The sequence below is a fragment of the Lepisma saccharinum genome, chromosome 3 (genome assembly GCF_977018435.1).
Source record: "Lepisma saccharinum chromosome 3, izLepSacc3.1, whole genome shotgun sequence".
NCBI lineage: Eukaryota > Metazoa > Arthropoda > Insecta > Zygentoma > Lepismatidae > Lepisma > Lepisma saccharinum.
In genome coordinates this window covers 19915495-19936842 of record NC_139231.1, presented here as the reverse complement: position 1 = coordinate 19936842, position 21348 = coordinate 19915495, and the positions used below count along the sequence as shown (strand labels likewise).

The 21348-nt window shown below is 38.8% G+C and overlaps 1 protein-coding gene across 2 annotated transcripts in view; it reads left to right on the top strand.

Moving 5' to 3' along the window:
• Positions 1-522: 522 nt before the first annotated feature.
• Positions 523-21348, top strand: part of Ptpmeg2 (Protein tyrosine phosphatase Meg2) — a 279584-nt gene continuing 258758 nt past the window's right edge. For both annotated transcript variants that reach the window (XM_083118341.1, XM_083118340.1), the window contains exons 1-2: positions 523-592; positions 16536-16769. In XM_083118341.1, coding sequence (XP_082974467.1) covers positions 560-592; positions 16536-16769 — 267 coding nt within the window. In that variant the 5' untranslated portion in view covers positions 523-559. The remainder of the gene's footprint in view (positions 593-16535; positions 16770-21348) is intronic.

Here is a 21348-nt window from a genome sequence, read left to right as displayed (position 1 = left end):
ACGAAAGTAGATATTTTCCGGTGAACGAGGTTGCACCACTGCATAAATCGACAAAACACTCTCAGAACGCCCCCTAAACCAGTATGCTATCACGGCCATAATGTGTTACAGATTCGAAACAACAAGTAACAGTAAGTACTCGTAAATAGAGAAAATAAACATTATCTTAGTTAGAAATGCATTATTTCGCCTTAAGAAATGTTCCGCAACACGTTAGCAATGTAAAGAAGTCCGAAATATATGATTCGTAGGTGTTTCACCCATACGATAATAGTACCTTTAAAATTATCATTCGGTATTTCCCGAAGTCGGGGTCGGGACGGGAAATATTTTTCCCGATCCCGGTCCCGACTTTTCGGGATCCCGCACACCCCTAGAAAAAAAGCATTGAATTCCATAGGAAGAAAACACGTTCTCTCGTTGTGAAGACTCAGTTCCAGCTCGTCGTCTGCTTGTGACGTCACCACTAATGGACTTGAGTGTATGACGTAATATTTGTGTAAAGTATTCTGTGTTCAAAATAGGAAGTTGCTTGAACCTGTGCCTGTCAAATCAAAACATGGCCGCTCCCTTAGCAGCGGAGCAGGAGCAGGTAATATAATTTAAGCTGATATATAATTGTATTAAGTACATCTCTCTTCGTTGCTGTTAACTGTTGTTTGTGTAATATGCGTGGAATTAAATTAGAACATTTATATCAGTCAGCTCTAACGTAGTTGATGTTTTGAAAAGGTACTCTTTAAAATGTCAACTCCTTTGCCAGTGACTACATTTTAAGTTTCAGTTTATCAAGCTGTATATTCGTATATTTAAAATTATATTAGACGTCGTTGACACTATTATGATTTAACTCTTAAAGTAGTTACATATTTTCACTATATTTCGTGCATCCATTAAGGTGTTTAGTAGGCGGAGATATAAATCAAATTGACATTTCGTAGGTTTTATGGGTCTTCTGATGTAATACCATCAAGTTGACAATTAGGTTATATGTGATAGCAAAAACCTGGTATTTTAAAATGGATGTTTTTTTGGTAACAGTTACATATGCCGGAGACACATTTAACTCGTTTATTTTCAAATAAAAATCATTTCTGCTTACCTCATATGCATAGCGGAACATTTTTCAAGTTGGGATCACTTTTTTTCCATGAAAAAAGCGGTATTTTTAACATTATAATTATTTATTTGTCGTTGCTAATTCAGCGGCCAAATCTTGACTCACGTTGTCTGTCGTCAGCTGATGTGCAGTGTTTCCAAACCTATGAACCTATAAATGCCGCACAAGCTATTCACAAAACATTTTGAGTCGAAAATTGTTCCACAAACCATTCACGGAAGGGTAAATATGTGATAACGCCCGGACACCTTTCACTCATTTATTTCCTTAATTTTACCACTGGTACTTACCCATTTTGGTACTTGTTACTATCCTTCGGACACATTGATTTATTTTTACAGAAGAGACTACTTACCGTAATAAGTTCCTGTAGCATTGTCGAACATCGGGAAGGTGTTTTGTGTGATGTGGGAATGTTTCATAGCTAAAATTCATGTTGTTCGTTGAAAATTAATTCTCCGACGGAGAATAGTGTTTTGCGCGTACACCTTCGTACACCATCATGCTTCGTGACTATCATGACTTGGGTACTGATGGTGCAGCAAATATGGTCGGGCACAAATCAGGATTGGCTGTGCAAATGAAAGCTATTTGTAATAAAATGGTAAATATTCATTGCCTTGCACACCGTTTGCAGTTAGCTGTGTTGGATGCGTGTGGTGAAGTTGAATATCTTAGAGCATTTGATTCCGTGATTAGGAATATTTTTCAGTTTTATCATGGCTCTGCTAAAAGACTTCACCTCTTGAGAGAAACAGCAGAAGTTATTGGAGACGAAATTCTAAAACTGAGTGATATCCACACTATTAGGTGTTTAGCCAGCAAAGAAAGTGCTGTAAGAGCTCTCTTGCAATCATGGAAAGCTGTTGTTACCCATCTTGAACAGGTGGCCCATGGAAAAGACAATGATGGCGCTAAAGCTAAGGGTTTGCTGAAACGTTTGAAGCAATTCAAATTTGTTAAGCTTCTGTACTTCTTTTTGGATTTCTACAGGAAATTGAACCCTTTAAGCGTGGCACTACAAAATAAGAATCTTTTGATTTCATCTCTGAAAGTAAGAATTGAACACTGTATTTCAGTTTTGGTTGACCTGGAATCTAATGTTGGACCAAGCGAACAAGATTTTTTGGACCATGTATCCATTTCAGGGCAGATCAGGGATTTGCAGCTCACAAACATTCAAAATGGAGAGCAAGAGTTTCAGACTGTTAGAGGAAACTTAATTAACAATGCGAAGGTGTACATCAAAGAAAGATTGCAATCTATATCAACAGATGTGATTGCATCTCTGCATGTTTTCGATACCTTTGTTTGGCCTCCCAAAGAGAAATTGGATGTTCTGTTAGCAGAGTGGGCAGAATACAAACTTTTGTTTCCTTCTCTGACTTTGAATCAGATGCTGGAGAAGATTCACAGTGAGGAGTGTTCAGCAAGATTCCCCAATTTGCTCCAGATTTTAACATTTTGTGCTGTTCTACCAGTGAGCGCAGCTTCATGTGAGAGAGGTTTCAGCTGTCACAACAGACTTAAGACTGCTTACAGGAACTCTCTGAAGACTGAGACACTAGATGATTTGCTCAGAGTTTGACCCAGCAGCTGCGATTGATAAGTGGTACTTTTGTGCAGAACGACAGCGCTACACAAACATTAATTCCTAAGGTATGTTCTTTTTAATAATTGCTCATATTTGTATTATTTATCAATATAAAATAGTGGTGACCAAAGATTTTAGACTGACTTCAAACTTGAAATTTCATGCCCTGCGCTAGCCCCACGAACCTTTGGCGTGTGGTTAGGTTAGTTCAGTTACTAACGTCTTATTTTCGCTTATTTTGCAATTTCTAGATGTTTCCCACTTATTCCAGGACGGATAGCCCCAAAAATGATTCACGGATAACACCACGAAAGATTACAATTTTCTTCATAAAAGATTGCGAAAAAAAAAAAAAAGAAATAGATATGATGAACTTTGTTCACGGGCATTTGTTGGGTTCCAAAGGTTGAAACACTGCATAACAATTGAAAATCGAGAAAAGACAAGCCCGACGCGTCATTATGTACGCTCCATATTGTGTGTGAGGCAAGGAGAAAGGTTAGAAGAAAGAAGTACTGGTAATGTGAAAAATTGCTCTTACTTTCATCAAAACAACGTTGATACACCTTCAGGAATGTTCCGCGAAGCAGATACGTAAGTACGAATGTCAAAAATTGACGAAACGAAAAAATTAGAGCTGTCCGAAGGATAGTAAATTTTACCATTATATCTGTTGGATCTGTCTCTTTGGAATTCATACGTGGTTTACACCAAGACAGGTGGTACAAAATCGCACCTTCAGTTCCGAATGGAAATTGTGAGTGAAATTATCAAGCAGTACCATTCAGATGGTATGCTTCCATCAAGTGGCAGACCTAGCACCACCCCAACACCCCACCGCCTGTCTGGACGACACTTCCCTGAATACCTTCCCCCGATGGATAAGAAGCAAAACCCAATGAAACAGTGCACCGTGTGTTGCCGAGTTTGGGATGCGAGAGGAAAGAAGATTCATCGCGAGTCAAGATACTATTGCCCAGATTGCACTCTGTGTTAGCCCATGCTTTCGGGTTTATCACACTGTGGGTAGCATTTGATGTGAGACAGTATGTGTGATAGTCTGTAAACTGGGACAACATTAAAATGTGAAGACATTTTATTTTCCACAGTTTATATGCTATTTTCAAACATTTGTAGTACTTTCCATGTATGTACGAGATAACTTGGGTTAATAATTATGGAGGTTTTTTGAATAGTTTTGTAACCTTATTTGACCCCAAAAATAGAATTTCGGTACTGTTCCTTAATTGCCGATATCGGTACATTACAAACACGCAATAAAAAAATGTGTAAAATATGGACCATTTTTGGTAAAATAATGTGTCGGGCAAGTGGTTAAAAAATCTTGTGGGTCTTCAATATCCGGGAACATTTTCACAACGCAACCTTGACACGTCATCCTATCAAACTACCGTGTGGTTGCTACACTGACAGGGGGTTACATAATCGAACGCAAGGAACATTTGATTCACGTAGTCGACGGCAATGGTGGCACGAGCTATCGTCCAACGGAGATGCATGAGTAACGAAAAATACCTTACTTACAGGCCAAATAAGTTGCACGACTCGAAAAAACAATTTCCCCGGCTTCAGAAAGTCCACAAGAACTCAATTCTGTAAGTACTTACACGTCTTTTCTCCTGTAAATTTCAAGAGATGTGTTTCCGGCTTATCTAATCGTTACCGTTTTTTTTCCTATTAAACAGGTTCTTGTTTTTTTGGAAAACATTGAAGTTTTGGTACCTGTTACGCAGTTACCCAGTTGCGACAAACCTATTTCGTTCGTGAGTTTAAGAGGTTCGCCATCTCATATTTTGCAACTACTGTACGGACGCGATAAGAAGCGGCGTGCAATCAGGACGCAGAACGGCAGAACGTGACCAAATTCTGTCTCCTCGTTGGCTGCCATGTGGCTGGGGGGTTTCTACGTTGCCACGTTCGCACAAACACACGGACAGGCTAGTCAGCTGTTGGCAAGCTCGGGCATTCTGGCAAGCATGAAATAAATATTTTATCTTCCTGCTCTACACAGCAACAGAAAACCTTCACTGAAAGAACCTTTGTAGTGTTTTTATTATGGTACATTGCAAGCATCAGCTACCGGCATCTTTTTACTTATGTTGTATCGTATCACAATTACCAACAAAAGAAAATGCGTCTTGTGTTATGAACAACACTGTGGCAAATCGTTCTCCTTTGATTTCATGCCGCCTCTCTTTGCCTTCATTGTCACGCCGCGATTGTTGAAGCTTCAGGACTTACAAATGAAATGTATTTCTTGAAAATTAGGGCAAATTACGTATAAAAAAATTACGTACAACTTCGTTTCGTTAACACGTTTTGAAATTATATTTTGAGGAACCTACAAAAATTCACCTCCAAAACAGAATTTTACAGAACTGAGTGAGTTACTGTATTACGGAGATGAATTTATCAAGAACAAATCAATTGTGTGTGAATTGATTGATTGAGTTGGTGTTTTAAAGTCCACTTTATGCACACTACGGCTAATCTGGAAGTGGGATCCGAACCACTATGTGCCTCGACAGGGTATCAAACCCAGGACTACTTGATTACAAGGCGACAAGACTTACCCTACCACTGTGCCATCGGGGAGGCACGGGTGTGTGAAGTGAGATAATTTGGGAGCTATATGAGAATACAGGCTCTGGCAATACAGAGTTCAATAAATTACAACGAAACGCTTGGCAATTGCTCGATTTCCTTAACATTAATGATACATTTGGTACATGTGTTATTAATGCTTTGAGGCTACCTGTATGTAAAAACATAAAAAATGAATGAAAGAACAGAAGTAGTAGTTAAAGAATCAGTTGTTTTTGCTTACCGGCTACCATTGCAGTGGCGCTATCCCAAGATCATCTTCATTGTTGGTTAGTAAAGGAACATCTTCATCTGAGCTACTACTGTCACTGCTGTCTTCCCGCCCAAGTGAAATTACAAAATCCTCCATTTGCTGCTCTTGAACTCCCTCCTTTTCCCATGCTTCGGAAATAATCTTCCTTGTGTGTTCTATAGCCGAACGCCACCTATCTGCTGTCACATCCCCGATAGCCTGTTCTGTCAATTCCAAAATTTTAGACGGTGTAAAAGATGGCAAAGTGTTCCTTTGTGCTACCAGCCCTTTGACCTGTGCCCAAATAAGTTCGATTGCATTGTACATACAATGATAAGGCGGGAGACGGACCACCGTATGTCCCGCTTCTTCTGCAAGCTTGTCTATTCGATATATGGGGAACTGGGGTTTGTGTAACATAAGGAGCAGCAGTAGTTCAGCCTTCCTCATGTTTCTGTGGGCTCGCGAGAATCCTGAAGTAGGTCAATCCGGCAACAGCGCGTCGCTACCAGAGTGGGTGGTCCCACGCCGCTTGCTAGCGCGTCCCGACTATAGCTAAATAATTTTGGTTTAAAACTATCAAAGCCGGGAATTGTACATGGATGGAAATGCAAGCAACAGCTTTCGTGCATCGGACGGACATTATTATAGAAAAATACATGAATTAGCGGCAAAATACGTTGGAAAATGCGAGAAAACACTCCTACGACCTTCTGAAATTACACAGAAACTCAATTCCGTAAGTACTTTCTCCTGTAAATTTGAAGAAATCTGATTCCCAGCTTCAATAGTTTTACCCAATTGGGTATTTCGGAACATATTTCAAGGTGCAATTATGCTTTTTACACGAAAACAAACACAATTTTTCACATACAGAGTGATTTTTTTATTCCTTTCTTTGCTTCCGGAACACACAATATAGCGGGCACATCTTGACTAATGTTGTGGGTATGCAGTGTTTCAACCTTCTTGACCAAAAAATACCTACTATCGTGTTCGTCACCGGTGGAAATTATACATTATGCACGGGTAGCAGACGGATAGCCCCATGAACCATTCACAGATAGTTCCGGTTGAAGTACATGGATGGAAATGCAAGCAACAGGTTTCGTGCATCGGACGGACATTATTATAGAAAAATACAAGAATTAGCAGCCAAATACGTCGGAAAATGCGAGAAAACACTTCTACGACCTTCCGAAATTACACAGAAACTCAATTCCGTAAGTACTTTTGCCTGTAAATTTGAAGAAATTTGATTCCCGGCTTTGATAGTTTTACCCAATTGGGTGTTGCAGAACATAGTTCAAGTTGCCTTTATGCTTTTAACACAAAAAAAACAAAACAATTTTTCACATACAGAGTGATTTTTTTTATTCCTTTCTTTGCTTCCGGAACACATAATATAGCGGTAAATCTTGACTCATGTTGTGGGTATGCAGTGTTTCAACCTTCTTGACCGAAAAATATCTACTATTCTTTCTTTTATTATTATTATTTTTTTTTTGTATGAAGATTGTGTGATGCTAATTATGAAGAACAAAAATTTGGAACACGGAAACAAGTATTTACGAATGTACAGCCGTTTGAAGTTGAGATATTGTCGTTTGAAATTGTTGAGTCCAAATTTCCCACCGATTTCGATCTCCACCCCTGGGGTAATTGACCTACCGCTACTGTGGCCCCGCCTCCGCTACGCTACGCTGCAGCTACCCGCCTTTATCTATAGAGTCCCTTTTCAAGGCATGTTAGAACTTGGCCGGAGTCACCTGCCCCCAACACTATTTCTCACTGTTTTCTGCATTGACACATGAAGATACCAAACGTGAAGGCTAAAATTAAACCTAAGAAGGTAACTTACCTCTTTTTACCAAGGCCAGGCACTGAATTGCGGGTCGAAGTTAAATTTGAAAGTTCTTGTCCTTTTCCACAGAATACTACCCTCCACTCCCTTCCCATCATCAAAATAAGAAGTCGGAAATTATCCCATCCCATTATTTAGAAAATACAACCCTCCCCTTTACAGCCTGCAGTTTCCAAAAAGAAATAATGAATTCCAATTTCTGAAGTCGCATAAATGAAATCCAATGTTTGAAATGTCCAACCTGCCAATATATTACACAAATAACATATCGCAATCGCAAATGTTCCCATTGCACAAGTCAATCGTAAGAAGATAAAGAAAGAAATCAGACGTGCGCCTGTGACATGAATCCATATCCACCATCATAGAAGCCCTGAAAAACCTGTTAGAAATTTTAATATAAAAGTAACGTAAGTTTCGTAGCATGTAGATCTAAAAAATTACCTTCCGTGCTATTTACAAACACTGTTTGTTATGAGGAACTAAATATTTTCATGAGGATATTTGAAATGTGCCCGAAATCGAGGGTGTAGAATGATACCCTAAAGCCGACACTTGTATTGAAGGGGTACCGAGTTCAATCCCTAGTGGAGACAATGTTGAATAGTGGTTCACATTCCATTTTAAAACTGTCAATACAGTCTAGATTAGCCTATCTTACCATAAACTGGACTTGAATCAAAATTTTGTGTGTTTGTGCCTTATGTCAAACTGCTGGCGACCCTCTGTTTCCCTGTGGGAAAGTGGAGATTTTTTGCGTGGTTTATGAAGATTGTGCTTCATTTGAATGCTTTTAGCCCATGAGATATATTATATGTTGGGTTTAATGCCGATAGTAATTTTACGTACTAGTTATGTTTGATGTTACAGTAATTTTACATTATTCTTAAGAGGCCTTGTGCCACTTGACACAATTCCTTACAATCCTGTAACGGCAAATGCATATTGTCAAAGTATGTATATAATATATATTTGTCTATTACGGATTATTTTATTACTTATAATTTCATTAAACGACGCTTAATAAAAGAAAACTGAAATTCTAGGTCTTCCGATAATTACTTCAAGTTTACAATCCTGCTTGGAACTCGATCTGCGCATTCAGCGAGACCCGCCTGAGAATGCCTCAGCTGGTCCCATAACAACCTATATGATTCGTGCGGGGAAACATAATTTCAGGGGGCATTCGCCTGTAACGTACACGGTGAGTCCGGCCTCATCGGCGAAGAGTGCTGATCATGTACGAGTGCGTGACGAAGCAGGCAAGTGGAGGCACAGAGCTTGTTAAAGCAGCGTTTCCAACTTTCCATGGAAGATTCAGTGTGTGCCGGGAGCGGGGCACACCCTGCTGCTAACATGTCGCGAAAATGTGTTGCTAACACCTCTAAACCTGGCCTCCTAACCTATCAACGTATGCCTTATTAGAATTCTAACTGCAAATAATTCATGTATGTTGGTTACCAGTATTAAGTTTGGTGCTTCCTGCTTTTTTTTAGAAACCGCTTTTAGCGAAGTGTTAGCTGCTGGATGTGCCCCACACCAATCTCGATTCAGAGAAGGAAATTATTGAAAGGGATATTGAGGCGAAATTTTCTTTCATGATTAGTGACATAACTGAAAACAGGTTACTTTTAATAGGAGGCAAAGTACAGTGAAAACGTATTGAGAGAATCATGTTTCTGAAATTTTCTGGTCGGTATGTTACACAGAAAGGTGTCAGTGTTCTCATTTAGCATTTCATCATTTTGTAAATCATATTATAATTTTAAAAAAAAGTTGCGTGTTAGGGAAGAATTATATGCATAAAAGAGTTAAAAACAAATAATTGATTGATAGATTTAGTTTATTTTACTTGGTTTTCTGCCATTTTTGGCTAATTGGGAAGATGAGGATGAGCGATGATATGATGACATTGACGAAGGGACACTCACAAACAAAAACAAGTATGCTCAGGTGGGGATTCGTACCAGAGGTCCCTGTCGTAGCATGTTGCTGTGATTTTTTGAGTTTATATATTTGATACAAATTTTAATTTGAGCAACTTATGCCCTTAAAGTTATGTTGAATATGTTCAAATAAAATAAATATCTAGCAGAATTCTTCAAATTGCTTGGATATTAGCTTATTATTATTATTATTATTAATAATAATAATATTACATATTCTTTGATTATACATATTTAGCTTCATCTCTTTCAAGACTTTGGTACAATATTGAAGAAGATCATGTTAACTGAATTTACTTTTCTAGATGATTTCCTGAGATAAGTTATAAATTTTGTGTATAATAATTACAATGCTAGTTCATTCCTGGTAATTCTGAATTGGCAGTTTGGTTTGCATACATAATGATTTAAATATCCAGTTTTCAAGGGCTTGTAGCATCAAAATGAGGCATCAAACAAAATAAATACCATTAAGAAAAGTAATAACCTCCATGTACTGTGAAAGTGTGTAGGGTGACCATTTGCATGTTGTTTATTCTATATTCTTCTAGATTTGCGACAAGATTGAGAATTGCTCATCAAAACAGAGATGAGAAGGGAACAGATGTTTATAAATTGAGAATAGAGCATCAACGGACATTTACAAATTACAGTAGAGCGTCGATTATCCGAACGTCGGTCAACCGAACGACCGCTTAACCGAACTGTGTACTCGCTCACTTTCAGATATCTGTAATGAAAAAAGTATGTGACTTAGCTGCTCGTAAGCGTGTAGGCTTGCTTAGACAGACCAAAATAAAGGATTTTTTTAAACGTTAATTTTGTGTACTGTGTGTATTGTTCATGCAAAATGCGTATGTAATATGTACATATTTTTGTTTAATAAACTGTACCACATACTATATATTCCTACTAAAGTTGCCTTTGTACGTTACTTTGTAATACATACTTAAAGAGATGCCTGTTTTTATGAATAAATTTACTGTACAGTACTTCTTTTTGGCAAATAAACATGTACAGTTCGATTATCCGAACAAACCAGTTTTCCGAACACCCATGTCCCCCAATTACTTCGGATAATCGACGCTCTACTGTAATTGTAAATACATGCATGTAAAATTTGTTTTAAGGAAGATTTTTTTAGTCTGTAAATCCGTAAATATGCCACTAATTTTACTTTATATCCAATGGAACATACTTTAAGGTTCAATTAAAAAAAATGTCATGTCAGTGCCTTGTAGTGATAATGCAACTTTAGTAACGTCAGACGTTGACCCAAAAAATCAACATTATTTACAATACAAGAATTTTTCTAACTCTCAGTGCAAAGAAATTGCGGTGACAATTTTTAAAATATGGAATATACATATATCTGTGAACTTTAACAGAAAAATTCAAAGTGATATGTCATTTGACTCTGAGATATAACTTTTTCTGTTAAGCAGAGCAGCCCTACACCATGGCCTTGGCAAAGACCTTTCCGTGCAAAATTCTGAAACTTTACCCTCCTGATTCTCGGTGACTATGAGGTCTACAGAAGAAAAATTTTACATGTGTTCATACCTTGGTAGTATTAACAAATACATCAAGTTTAATTAAAATCTGAATTTTGGGTGTGATTTTGAATTTTTTCTGGGTGATTTGATATGGAATCAGCCATAGGCTACACAGTAAACTTAATGCTTAAAGAGCAGACAACTAACCAGGTGCTACCAGATCAACATGGTGAATCATGTTTTGACTAGGGATGGCCAAACGGATCCGGATCCGAAAAATCCGGATCCATTCGGATCCGGATCCGGATCCAAAAGTTACGGATCTGGATCTGGATCCGGATCCGAGAGTTCCGGATCCGCGGATCCGGATCCGGGTCTGAAAATTTCGGATCTGGATCCGGATCCGAGAGTTCCGGATCCGGGTCTGAAAGGTTCGGATCTGAATCCGGATCCGAAAGTTCCTGATCTGGATCCGGATCCGAGATTACCGGATCTGGATCCGGATCCGAGAGTTTCGTATCTCAATCCCATTATAATAGTACCACACCTTATAAGGTATTATGATCTTCGATTACAAAGAAATTTTTCGTTAGTCCTACAATATTTTTTTTCAAGTGTTGTTCCTAAAATACTTTGCTACGCATCGGCTAACACACTCGTGCACAAAAATAATCTTACTTGTTTAACATAAAATGTTAGAGGTGATTTTGTAAATGCCATTGAAACGAATATGTATTCATTCGAATGTATTGGAAATGAAAACACACATAAATGTGAGACATTCCATTCCAGGATGAAACCTTTAACATATATAACAAGATAGAAATGTTATACAAAAATTATACAATTGTTCTACAGTTACAGTTTTACAAATTAAAATAAAACATTATAATATATGCAGTGTTATATAATTACAAAGTGTAAGACTAACAAGGGAGGTTATCTAAGTGTCCCCCTCCGATTTCCATGATACTTGGCAGGTGTATAGTGGGGTCCAATGGAAGAAATACATGTTTTTTTGTTTCAGCTAAAAAACAGTTTTAGGGGGCAAAACCCCCTCAAATGTCAAGATGAGGACAAATTGAAGTGAGGATCTGACCCCTGTGTCCCCCTCCGATTTCAATGATACTTGGCAGGTGTGTGTATAAACGGGCCCAAATGAAGAAATACGTGTTTTTTTTTTGTTTCAGCTAAAAAACAGTTTTAGGGGGCAAAACCCCCTCAAATGTCAAGATGAGGACAAATTTAAGTGGGCATTTGACTTATGTGTCCCCCTCCGATTTCCATGAAACTTGGCAGGTGTATAGTGGGGCCCAAAGGAAGAAATAGTACGTGTTCTTTTGGTTTCAGCTAAAAACGGTTTTACCGGGCGAAACCCACTCAATTGTCAAGATGAGGACAAATTGAAGTGGGGATCTGACCCCTGTGTTCCCCTCCGATTTCCATGAAACGTGGCAGGTGTATAGAGGGGCCCAAAGGAAGAATTACGTGTTTTTTTGTTAGAGCTAAAAACTGTTTTAGGGGGCAAAATCCCCTCAAATGTCAAGATGAGGACAAATTGAAGTGAGGATCTGACCCCTGTGTTCCCCTCCGATTTCCATGAAACTTGGCAGGTGTATAGAGGGGCCCAAAGGAAGAAATACTTTTTTTTTTGTTTCGGCTAAAAAACTGTTTTAGGGGGCAAAACCCGCCTCAAATGTCACGATGAGGACAAATTGACGTGAGGATCATCTGACCCCTGTGTCCCCCTCCGATTCTCATGAAATTTGACAGGTGTATAGAGAGGCCGTATGCCCCCTGTTTCTTTCTATGCCATATTTACGTGGTTTCGGGGTCAGATCCCCACTTCAATTTCTCCTCATCTTGACACACATAAATGTGAGACATTCCATTCCAGGATGAAACCTTTAACACATATAACAAGATAGAAATGTTATACAAAAATTATACAATTGTTCTACAGTTACAGTTCTACAAATTAAAAAGTTCTGGATCCGGATCTGGCCATCCCTACTATACATCTGCCACGTTTCATGGAAATCGGAGGGGAACACAGCGGTCAGATCTCCACTTCAATTTGTCCTCATCTTGACATTTGAGAGGTGGTTACCCCCTAGAACAATTTTTTGTCGAAACAAAAAAACACGTATTTCTTCATTTGGGCCCTGCAAGTTTCATGGAAATCGGAGGGGGAGACTTAGACCTCCCTTGTAAGTGTATTAATTAATTACAAATCGCGCATGCGCGCGCACACGTGTGTATGTATATTATATATATATGCATATTAGCAGGTAACAATATGTTATAAGCACATTCTTACTTTCCAAAGTGGGATGGCAAAACGGATCCGGATCCAAAAGTACCGGATCCGGATCCGAAAATTCTGGATCCGGATCCGAAAGTTCTGGATCCGGATCCGAAAGTACCGGATCCGCGGATCCGGATCCGAAAATTTTTAGGATCTGGATCCTTAGGATCCGGAACCAACCGGATCCGGATTTCGGATCCGCCAGAATCCGGATCTGGCCATCCCTAGTTTTGACTACAATGCTAGCCTTGCAACTTTGCAAGTACCTGAAATTGAACACAGAATTTGTAGGGGTTATTTTTTCGGGGTGTAGTTTTTAAAATTGATTCAAGTAAAATTTAGTGGATATGTCCAATGTGTACTTTTTAAAATTAATGCAGTGACATATCATTGTCACTTTTTGTATGTGTATTGAGATTGGCATAGGAGATATGTTGAAAACTATGCAAATAAGTTGAACTTTATTTTGGTACATGCATATTTTTTTAAATTGTGCACCAACAACATGCCTTACAAATTATTGGAATGTAAAGAGTACCATAATGTCACAGTCAGATTTATCGTCGACCTGCCTCATTATTATTATTCTAATCCTTAGCCGTGCAAAATGTGTTTTATCAAGGTGTTGAGTGTTTTTATTTGTATGTATATATATTTGATCTGCCAAGCCAACGGGAGTAAGGGAGAAAGTCTCGAGTCTGACGGGCGAGCACCAGAAAGGTCATGTTTTGCATCTGAAACTTAGGAAATTCGACCTTAACGACAGCCATTCAAATATCTCGGGTTCCAGCTGCCGGACTGAAATGAAATTTTTACCATCGCAGCGACATGTATGCAAGGACGGATGTGTGGAGATTCGCTGCAATCAAGCAAGAATTACGGATGCCAGATCGAATTGGTTATAATCGATCAGTTTATGGACACAGATTGCAGTTGAGCCGTTGGGGCCAGGCTGACCCCCACCTAATTCTAACGTACCCTAGCAGAGGCATGCACTGTCCAGGCTGGGAGACAATGGAGCGAAGAGGAATGACCTCATGGGAAGCGTACCCTCAATGACTGTCAAGCGTTCTTTTTCGAAATCCGCATAAAACGAAAGGACCTGCCATTTCGACACACAGTTTTACAGCGAGTTCCAAGGAGAACACATCCACGCGCTCCGAACGTGGAGACTACCATTGGGCCGACTTGTCGTGTGTTGTTACCTTTTTGGTGTGAGGACGAGCGGAAGTGCGCCAGCCTACTGTAGTCTTCAGAGCGAGTTTGTGAGAAGTGGCTGTAGGTGAGATTTTGTCTTTTTTGTGAAGTGAAACGTGCATAAGAATGGCCGGCTGACTGTAGAAGAGAGGAGGAGGGCCACCATCGGTCCGCCTCGATGCCAGATCATGCTGAAACCCCGAGCTACGCTGCCTGATGCCTACCAGATGCCACAGAGGGAGAGAGAGATGCTGAACGCTGCCATATCGACGTCCGACGGTGCTGGAGAAATCGCCGACGACGCACATGAACGACCCCCCACCACCCAGATGCGACGTCCGAATGACGCCTGACCACCAAGATGCCTACCGACCCTGAGAGGAAGAGATGCCGAGGCCCCTGACATTTGCTGAGCGACGCCGACAACCCATCGTCACTGATCCGCCGAGGAACCAGATCGTGGAAGAATAGGAAAACCTTTCGTGTGCATACTAAGTGATTTCAATTGCCCGCGAAGATGCCAGGATGCGCCGTGGAACCAGAGAGATGGTAACGTATTCATCTGTATGAATGTCAACACATACCGGCTCGGTTGATATTTAGAGAATGCCCTAGAAATTCGTCTATGTTTTGCAAACTCCCACACGCCTCGAAACTTCGTATGAGACTCCCGTTGCGCTTAATATTTGTATTTAATTGTCTCAGGTCAATTTTACTCATTTCGTGTGATTATTGATGTTCTTAAGTTCACTGTTGTTTGTGCTTCTTTTGTATTGATTGAAGTGCGTACTGCTAGAGTAAAGCGCCGCCCGCTTAATTGTTTAATCAATTTGAGGTTTGTTCATTTGAGTATGTGTCGGCGCTGTGTCGCTGCTAGCTACGTCAGGTCGCATATGTGATTATAGTTAAAGTATTTGCCTGGTAATATTAAATGCTCGTTGCGGCGAAGTGTTGAAGTCCCGCCCACTTGAGAGTATATGTATGCATCACTCAACGGAGGTTATTGTTATGTTTAGGACCACGTGAGGTTGAGTAAAATGCAAAACGTCCGCCCACGTGAGCGTAATTGCTGTTGAGACGCTTTGTTTATTCTGGACAAATAATGTATTGTCACCGCACCGACCTATTTTTAAAGGTAACCTTAAGTAAGGGCTGGCTAGTGATTTGAAGTAGCACTGGAGCAATTCATAAATGACCTGATTAAACAAAAGTCAATGTAAATGTAAATGTGAATGCAATAATTAGGGCTCGTCGTCAAAAACCTGTGCATTTTATGTATTATTTTTGTTGATGTGCCCCGTAAGCTGGATGTGGGAGTGAATGAGAGAATGCAAGAGGGGGAGCTGTATTGAATTGATTTTTTTTTGTTATGAATAGTATATACTTTTTATTTTTTATGTTAATTTGGGCAATATCATTTCATACGTATGTCGCTACCCATGATTTTCAGGTATGCAGCTAGCTGGTTCCCAGCTACAGGTAAAAGTCTGGTAATTGAACGTATACTTGTTTTTTTTTCTGATATGACTAATCGCTATGCACTGTTGGTCACCGTCCCTATACGCGAACTCAACCTGGACCATTAAGCACTTTCACTTGTCCAAGGGAGATTTTGCCGCCTCTATCAGGGTAGTGGTAGTTTTTGTTTTCCCAGGCAAGGGAGCGCGTTTACAATAAAATTCATATAACACTAGCCATAGAAACAGCACTTACCTTTAAAATTTAAAGTTGATAAGGAACATAAAATAACCCAATTCAAATACAAATATTTTCCCACGTGATGTCCTAAGGGTTCAGTATTGAGCAGCTCAGAGAGATGAGAATAAGCATGCTAACTTCCACAAGTTACTTTTGAGACAAAATATCTGTAACTTGAATTTTATTCTCAAAGAATCAAAAGTTTCAGAAGAGTAAAGAGAAATAAATGAAACCAAACATTACTCTCCATTATAAAAAATAAAGGTGCTGTATGTGTGTGAACATTAAATGTAATTCCGGAAAATAATTTTATTGAATGGAAATTTTTGGTATTAGATCTGTTGTTGTTAACAATTGCTTATTTTAATAAATAAATAAATAATTGCGTAAAATAATAGTTACATTTTTGTCTACAATAATAACTGAAATATTTTAATTACTTTTCTAATATTTAGGCCACCAAGGAATTTATAGATGTGGTGAATCGAATTAGACGCAGACGCAGTGCTGGCCCAGTGTCTTGGGCAACAGCAGTTAAATTCCTTGCGGCACGGAAGTTTGACATTAACCGTGCAGTGTCTCTCTATGAGCAACATGAAGCAACACGCCATAGAGAAGGATTGGTGCATTTTGATCCAAGTCGTGATCCTCTCAAAAGTGAGCTTGAGACAGGAAAATTCACAATATTGGTAAGTATATATAGAAAGAAAAATCCATTGTTTAAATTTTGTTTTCTTGAAAAATATTAGCCAAGTCATGTTTGCTTCATTACCTACTTTGATCTTTTGAAAACCTTCATACTCAATTGTTCACTTCATCAACTTGAATAATAATATGCTTTTTTCAGTAAGTAGTTTTCATCTATACTGCATGTTACCCTGTATTTGTTTTCATGTAAACAAGGATATCGATGGAAATAAGTTGTCGATAATGGAATGGTATTGAGTTCTAGGCTCAGTTCTTGCAATTTAGTGTTGCTACTGCTTCCATTTATTAACAATATCTTAAAATTTTGTCCAAATTATGACTTCCATAGGAAGTTATTATTTTTGTATTTACAAGGTTGTACAAAGGTCACTTTCCACTCATAAAGCAAATTAACGTAAGTGTAGTAATGTCATGATACAATGCTTCTTATGTGCTGCCAGTATTTTACTAGTGGGTCATTCCACATCATTTCAACGAGGTCATGCCACTCTTTGTCTCTGATGTTGATGAAATTTGGTGTACACCCTTTGCTTATGGCTGAAAGAAACCCCCTGAGGTTTTTGCACTCTATCCCAAACAATTTTAATTTTACAGCACTTCAAAATGTCAATAAATCTGCATTATCTGTCACTCTTGAGGCCTTCAGCACAAGATACCCTTCCTTACATATTTTTTCTCCTTTGCCAATCATCAAATCTTTTTGAAATTTTACACAAAACTCAATGAAATAATGAGGATTTCAGAAAAAATGTATCAGCACCCAAAAGATTTTATAAAAGCCTCAAACGAGATTGATAATGTAGCCGAATTTGTGGTGGAAAAACCAAATTATGAAAACCTGAATGTTCGGCATGTGGGCATGATGGAACCAAACGTTTTTGATGTTGAAAATCATTGCAAAGACATACTCTTTCTCCAAGAAGAATGAAATGTATGTTGTTTTTTTTACTCTCGTAACGAAAAATTATGTTTTTTTGACATATTGGAAAATTTCAGTCAACCCATACCAAAAGGTCCAGCACCATTTTTTAAAATTTTAATTTTTTTGTTGTAAGCCCTATGCAAGGGTGGTTAATAACAGGCATTATTTTTATAGAACTTGGCTTTGTTTGATAATGGTGACCATTTTAGGCCTTTGCAGACAGTAGTGATAATTATGGCAATTCAGCTAAGAAAAAATGATAGAAAGCTGGGGTAAAAAACATTATTTTCAGTACATTTCAAGCTTAATTTCTGTACCTTTTTTCACCATCTCTATTGAAAATGGCTGAAATTTAGGACCAAAACTGATTTAGTTTTGAAGAGAAATCAATGTTTCGGATTTTTTTTAGTAGGGAAGTAATGTATTATCAGAGCTATAATTTTTTTAGAGGAAACACACATATCCAAATTTTCCAAAATTCTATCCAAAAGATAAATATGAGACATGTTGCACATGAAATATTTTCGAAAGCTACATGAAACCACACATAGGTCTTACCCTCTTAAATTGTTCTTACATTGGGTCTAATTATTACATTAACCTTTAGCAGACGGAACCTCGCATGCCTGTATTTCCAGTGAGGCCTGTGCCTTTTCAAGCGCACACTTTTTCGAACTTGCTGCAAAGTACATAGAAATCGTAGCTTGAGAACTAATTGTCGTAAAGAGATGAAATTGGTTTTGTTTTCTTTCTTAAAGACAGGATTTTAGTGGAGGTAAAATTTATACACTGTGCCTTCCAATAATTAGTGCTAAAAGAAAGAAGAAGGAGAAGAGAATTGATTTTTTTTTAAAAATTGTCATTTTGCATACCTCTGTGTCCCCTCAATAGTACGAAGTGAATGAAAAGAATGTAGCATGTAGCTGTGGTACATTGTGACAATCATTCAAAGTTTTGTTGAAATCAGAGTGATAATTCTTGAGTAAGGAAATAATATTAAAAAAAGTTGGAGTGTTGTCAGCTTCAGGACCATGTCCGAAATTTCGCTTCTAGTGTTGGCCCTATGGATCCTGGATGTACGAAATTTTGAAGGAAGCTGGACAAAATGCCACTCTATAAGTATATATAATGCTCATGCTGCAACTTTGAAACAAACAAAAGGAAATGGAAATTATGGCATTCAAAAATTCTGCTTAGTTACAAAAAATTTTCGAACTTTGGGCCTTTTCCCAAATTGGTTCTAAATTCTAACAATTTTGCTTGTTCAAGCATTGTCTGGGGCACTAAAGGTTAATTTCAGCTCAATAGGTTTATATTTAGGGGAGTGCAACATCATTAAATATAAGTCATTATTCTATCTATGCCATATATTTGGACATAAAAGTAGTTTCAATAAATTGATTATTTTTAACAGCATTATCTTTCCAAAAGCATTGGTCTAGATTTTAGCGCAGTGGTTCTTAAGGTGTGCGACACCATAAGGTAAAAAGGTAAAGTGTTCCCCTGTGCATAGCACCACGCCATGAAGGCGTATAGGGGGTGTGGGGGTAACGCCCCACACTTTCTTGATCCGGTCGTGAGTGGGGGTGATGTGATCAGCATCATGCCCCTAACCGCCTTTACCCCCCAGGGTTTCCCCCAGGAACCCATGTTGTTAGACGCTGGGTGTGTGCCGGGGCCGCTTTCACCGTTAGAAAAGTTCCCGGATTTGAACCGGCCGGGGATCGAACCCGGGACCTTTAGCATGGTAGTCAGATGCGTTACCGACTGAGCCACCGCGGCGACACCATGCCCTGGGGAATTGTAGCTGGCTTACAGGTGTGCCATGAAATGCAAAATGTGTCCCACTAATTACAATTGAAAATCCAATCATTGATATGAACGTTCCAAGTGTGTGCTTGTATAGTACTTTTTACACATAAAATGTTTCTGAATTTGAAATATGTATTTATTTTTAAACATAAGGCAAGCAACCTAACCACACCAACTGAGCATTGCAAGTGTTAGATTCTGACTTGGGTGCAGTGAAAAAGTCTTGAAACACTAAGGAAGCGGTGAAATGAAAAAGTTTGGGAACCTCTGTATTAGCCTATAGTCTTCAAAAAAATTTTGATGAACTTCCATCATTGAGTGGTTTTTTTTTTGAAGGTAGGATAATGTGAGGGGTTCAGTTCCACAAATTGTAAAGATACTGCTGCCTTTCCTCACATTTCGTAAGTGCTGTGCTTGACTCGTGAATCGTGGCTACCTCTTTCTTTCTGCAGTCATCGATGACAGGAAGGCTTTATGCACTGTGTTTAAATCATTGTTGTCATTCCATCCCTATGGCTGGTCCACTCGCTACGTTTTAAAGTATGTTTTGCTTGCACATTTCAGAACTGGGAATGGCATAGTGTGTGGACCGGAAGATTGTGTTAAGCAGGGCTAGAAATGGGAATTTTTGACACACAAAAACAATGTTACAACTACACTACGGGAGCTGTAACATCGGTATTTGTTGAGCGATATTTCCTCAAAAATTGGTTCCAACATAATCAAACTGTCACGAACATGCGTAGGCCCTGTGACTTACAGTTTAAAAGCACATTGGAAGCATAAGTTTTTGTGCCGGCCTCCGTGGTGCGCATCATGCTACAATGCCAGGGGTCCCTGGTTCGAATCCTGGCCTGGGCATGGGTGTTCTTTGTAGGTGGTATCCCTTCATCGATTCCATCATATGATCACTCATCCCCATGTTCGTGATTAGCCAAAAGTAAAATAAACCAAATCAATCAATCAGTATAAGTTTTGGTATGTTTGACAGAAATGTGAAAAAAAAAAAGAATGTGTTACTCAAGAAGTGTTAACACCAATTTTGGAGCCACATCATCGGCATCTGTATTGTAAGGAATAATGGAAAACAAATTCCTCAAAGATAATTTCCAAGCTGTCAAACTCTCTTGAAGAGACCTCAGCTATGTGACCTGCAGTTTAAACTAACTCACTAGCATTCTTAAACCCAAAGGTTTATTAACTGCAGCAACACAAACCTTCCATCTGTCCCTATTCTGGACAAGATGAATCCAATCTTTTCCATCCTTACCGAACCTACAATTTAAAACTATAGTTTAAAAATGCAATGAGGCAGTAATTACAGGTATATTTTCTGGAGAATGCACTAAAATTAAAACTCGAATATTGAGGAATATAACACCAAATAGTGAAAACATTAATACTGATTTGGAAAAAAAGGAACACAGAATAATGAAGTTCTCTGTTAATTAGCCATAAATGAAACAAGAACATCAGCAGTAATTGACATTTGTTTGTATTGCAAATTTTGTGTGCCAATGTCATATGTTTCTGACACCGAAGACTGAAACAACCTGTACTTCAGCATAGCTGTTAAAATGTTGTCCTTCCAGAAACCTCATCAGCTGAAAAAAAGATCAAATTCAGTACCTACGATGTCTGGCTTGTACAGGATGTTGTCCAAGATCTCTCATTTGAAGTGGCGCAAAAGAGCCCACATCTGCTCAGCTGTAAGGGGTCATGCACATTGGATCGGTCTTCTGCAAATTGTCTGCACTATAGTCTGACCATACTGTTGCTCATGATGTCTGGTCTGTACACCTCACACAATTGCCGCTGGCTCTCTG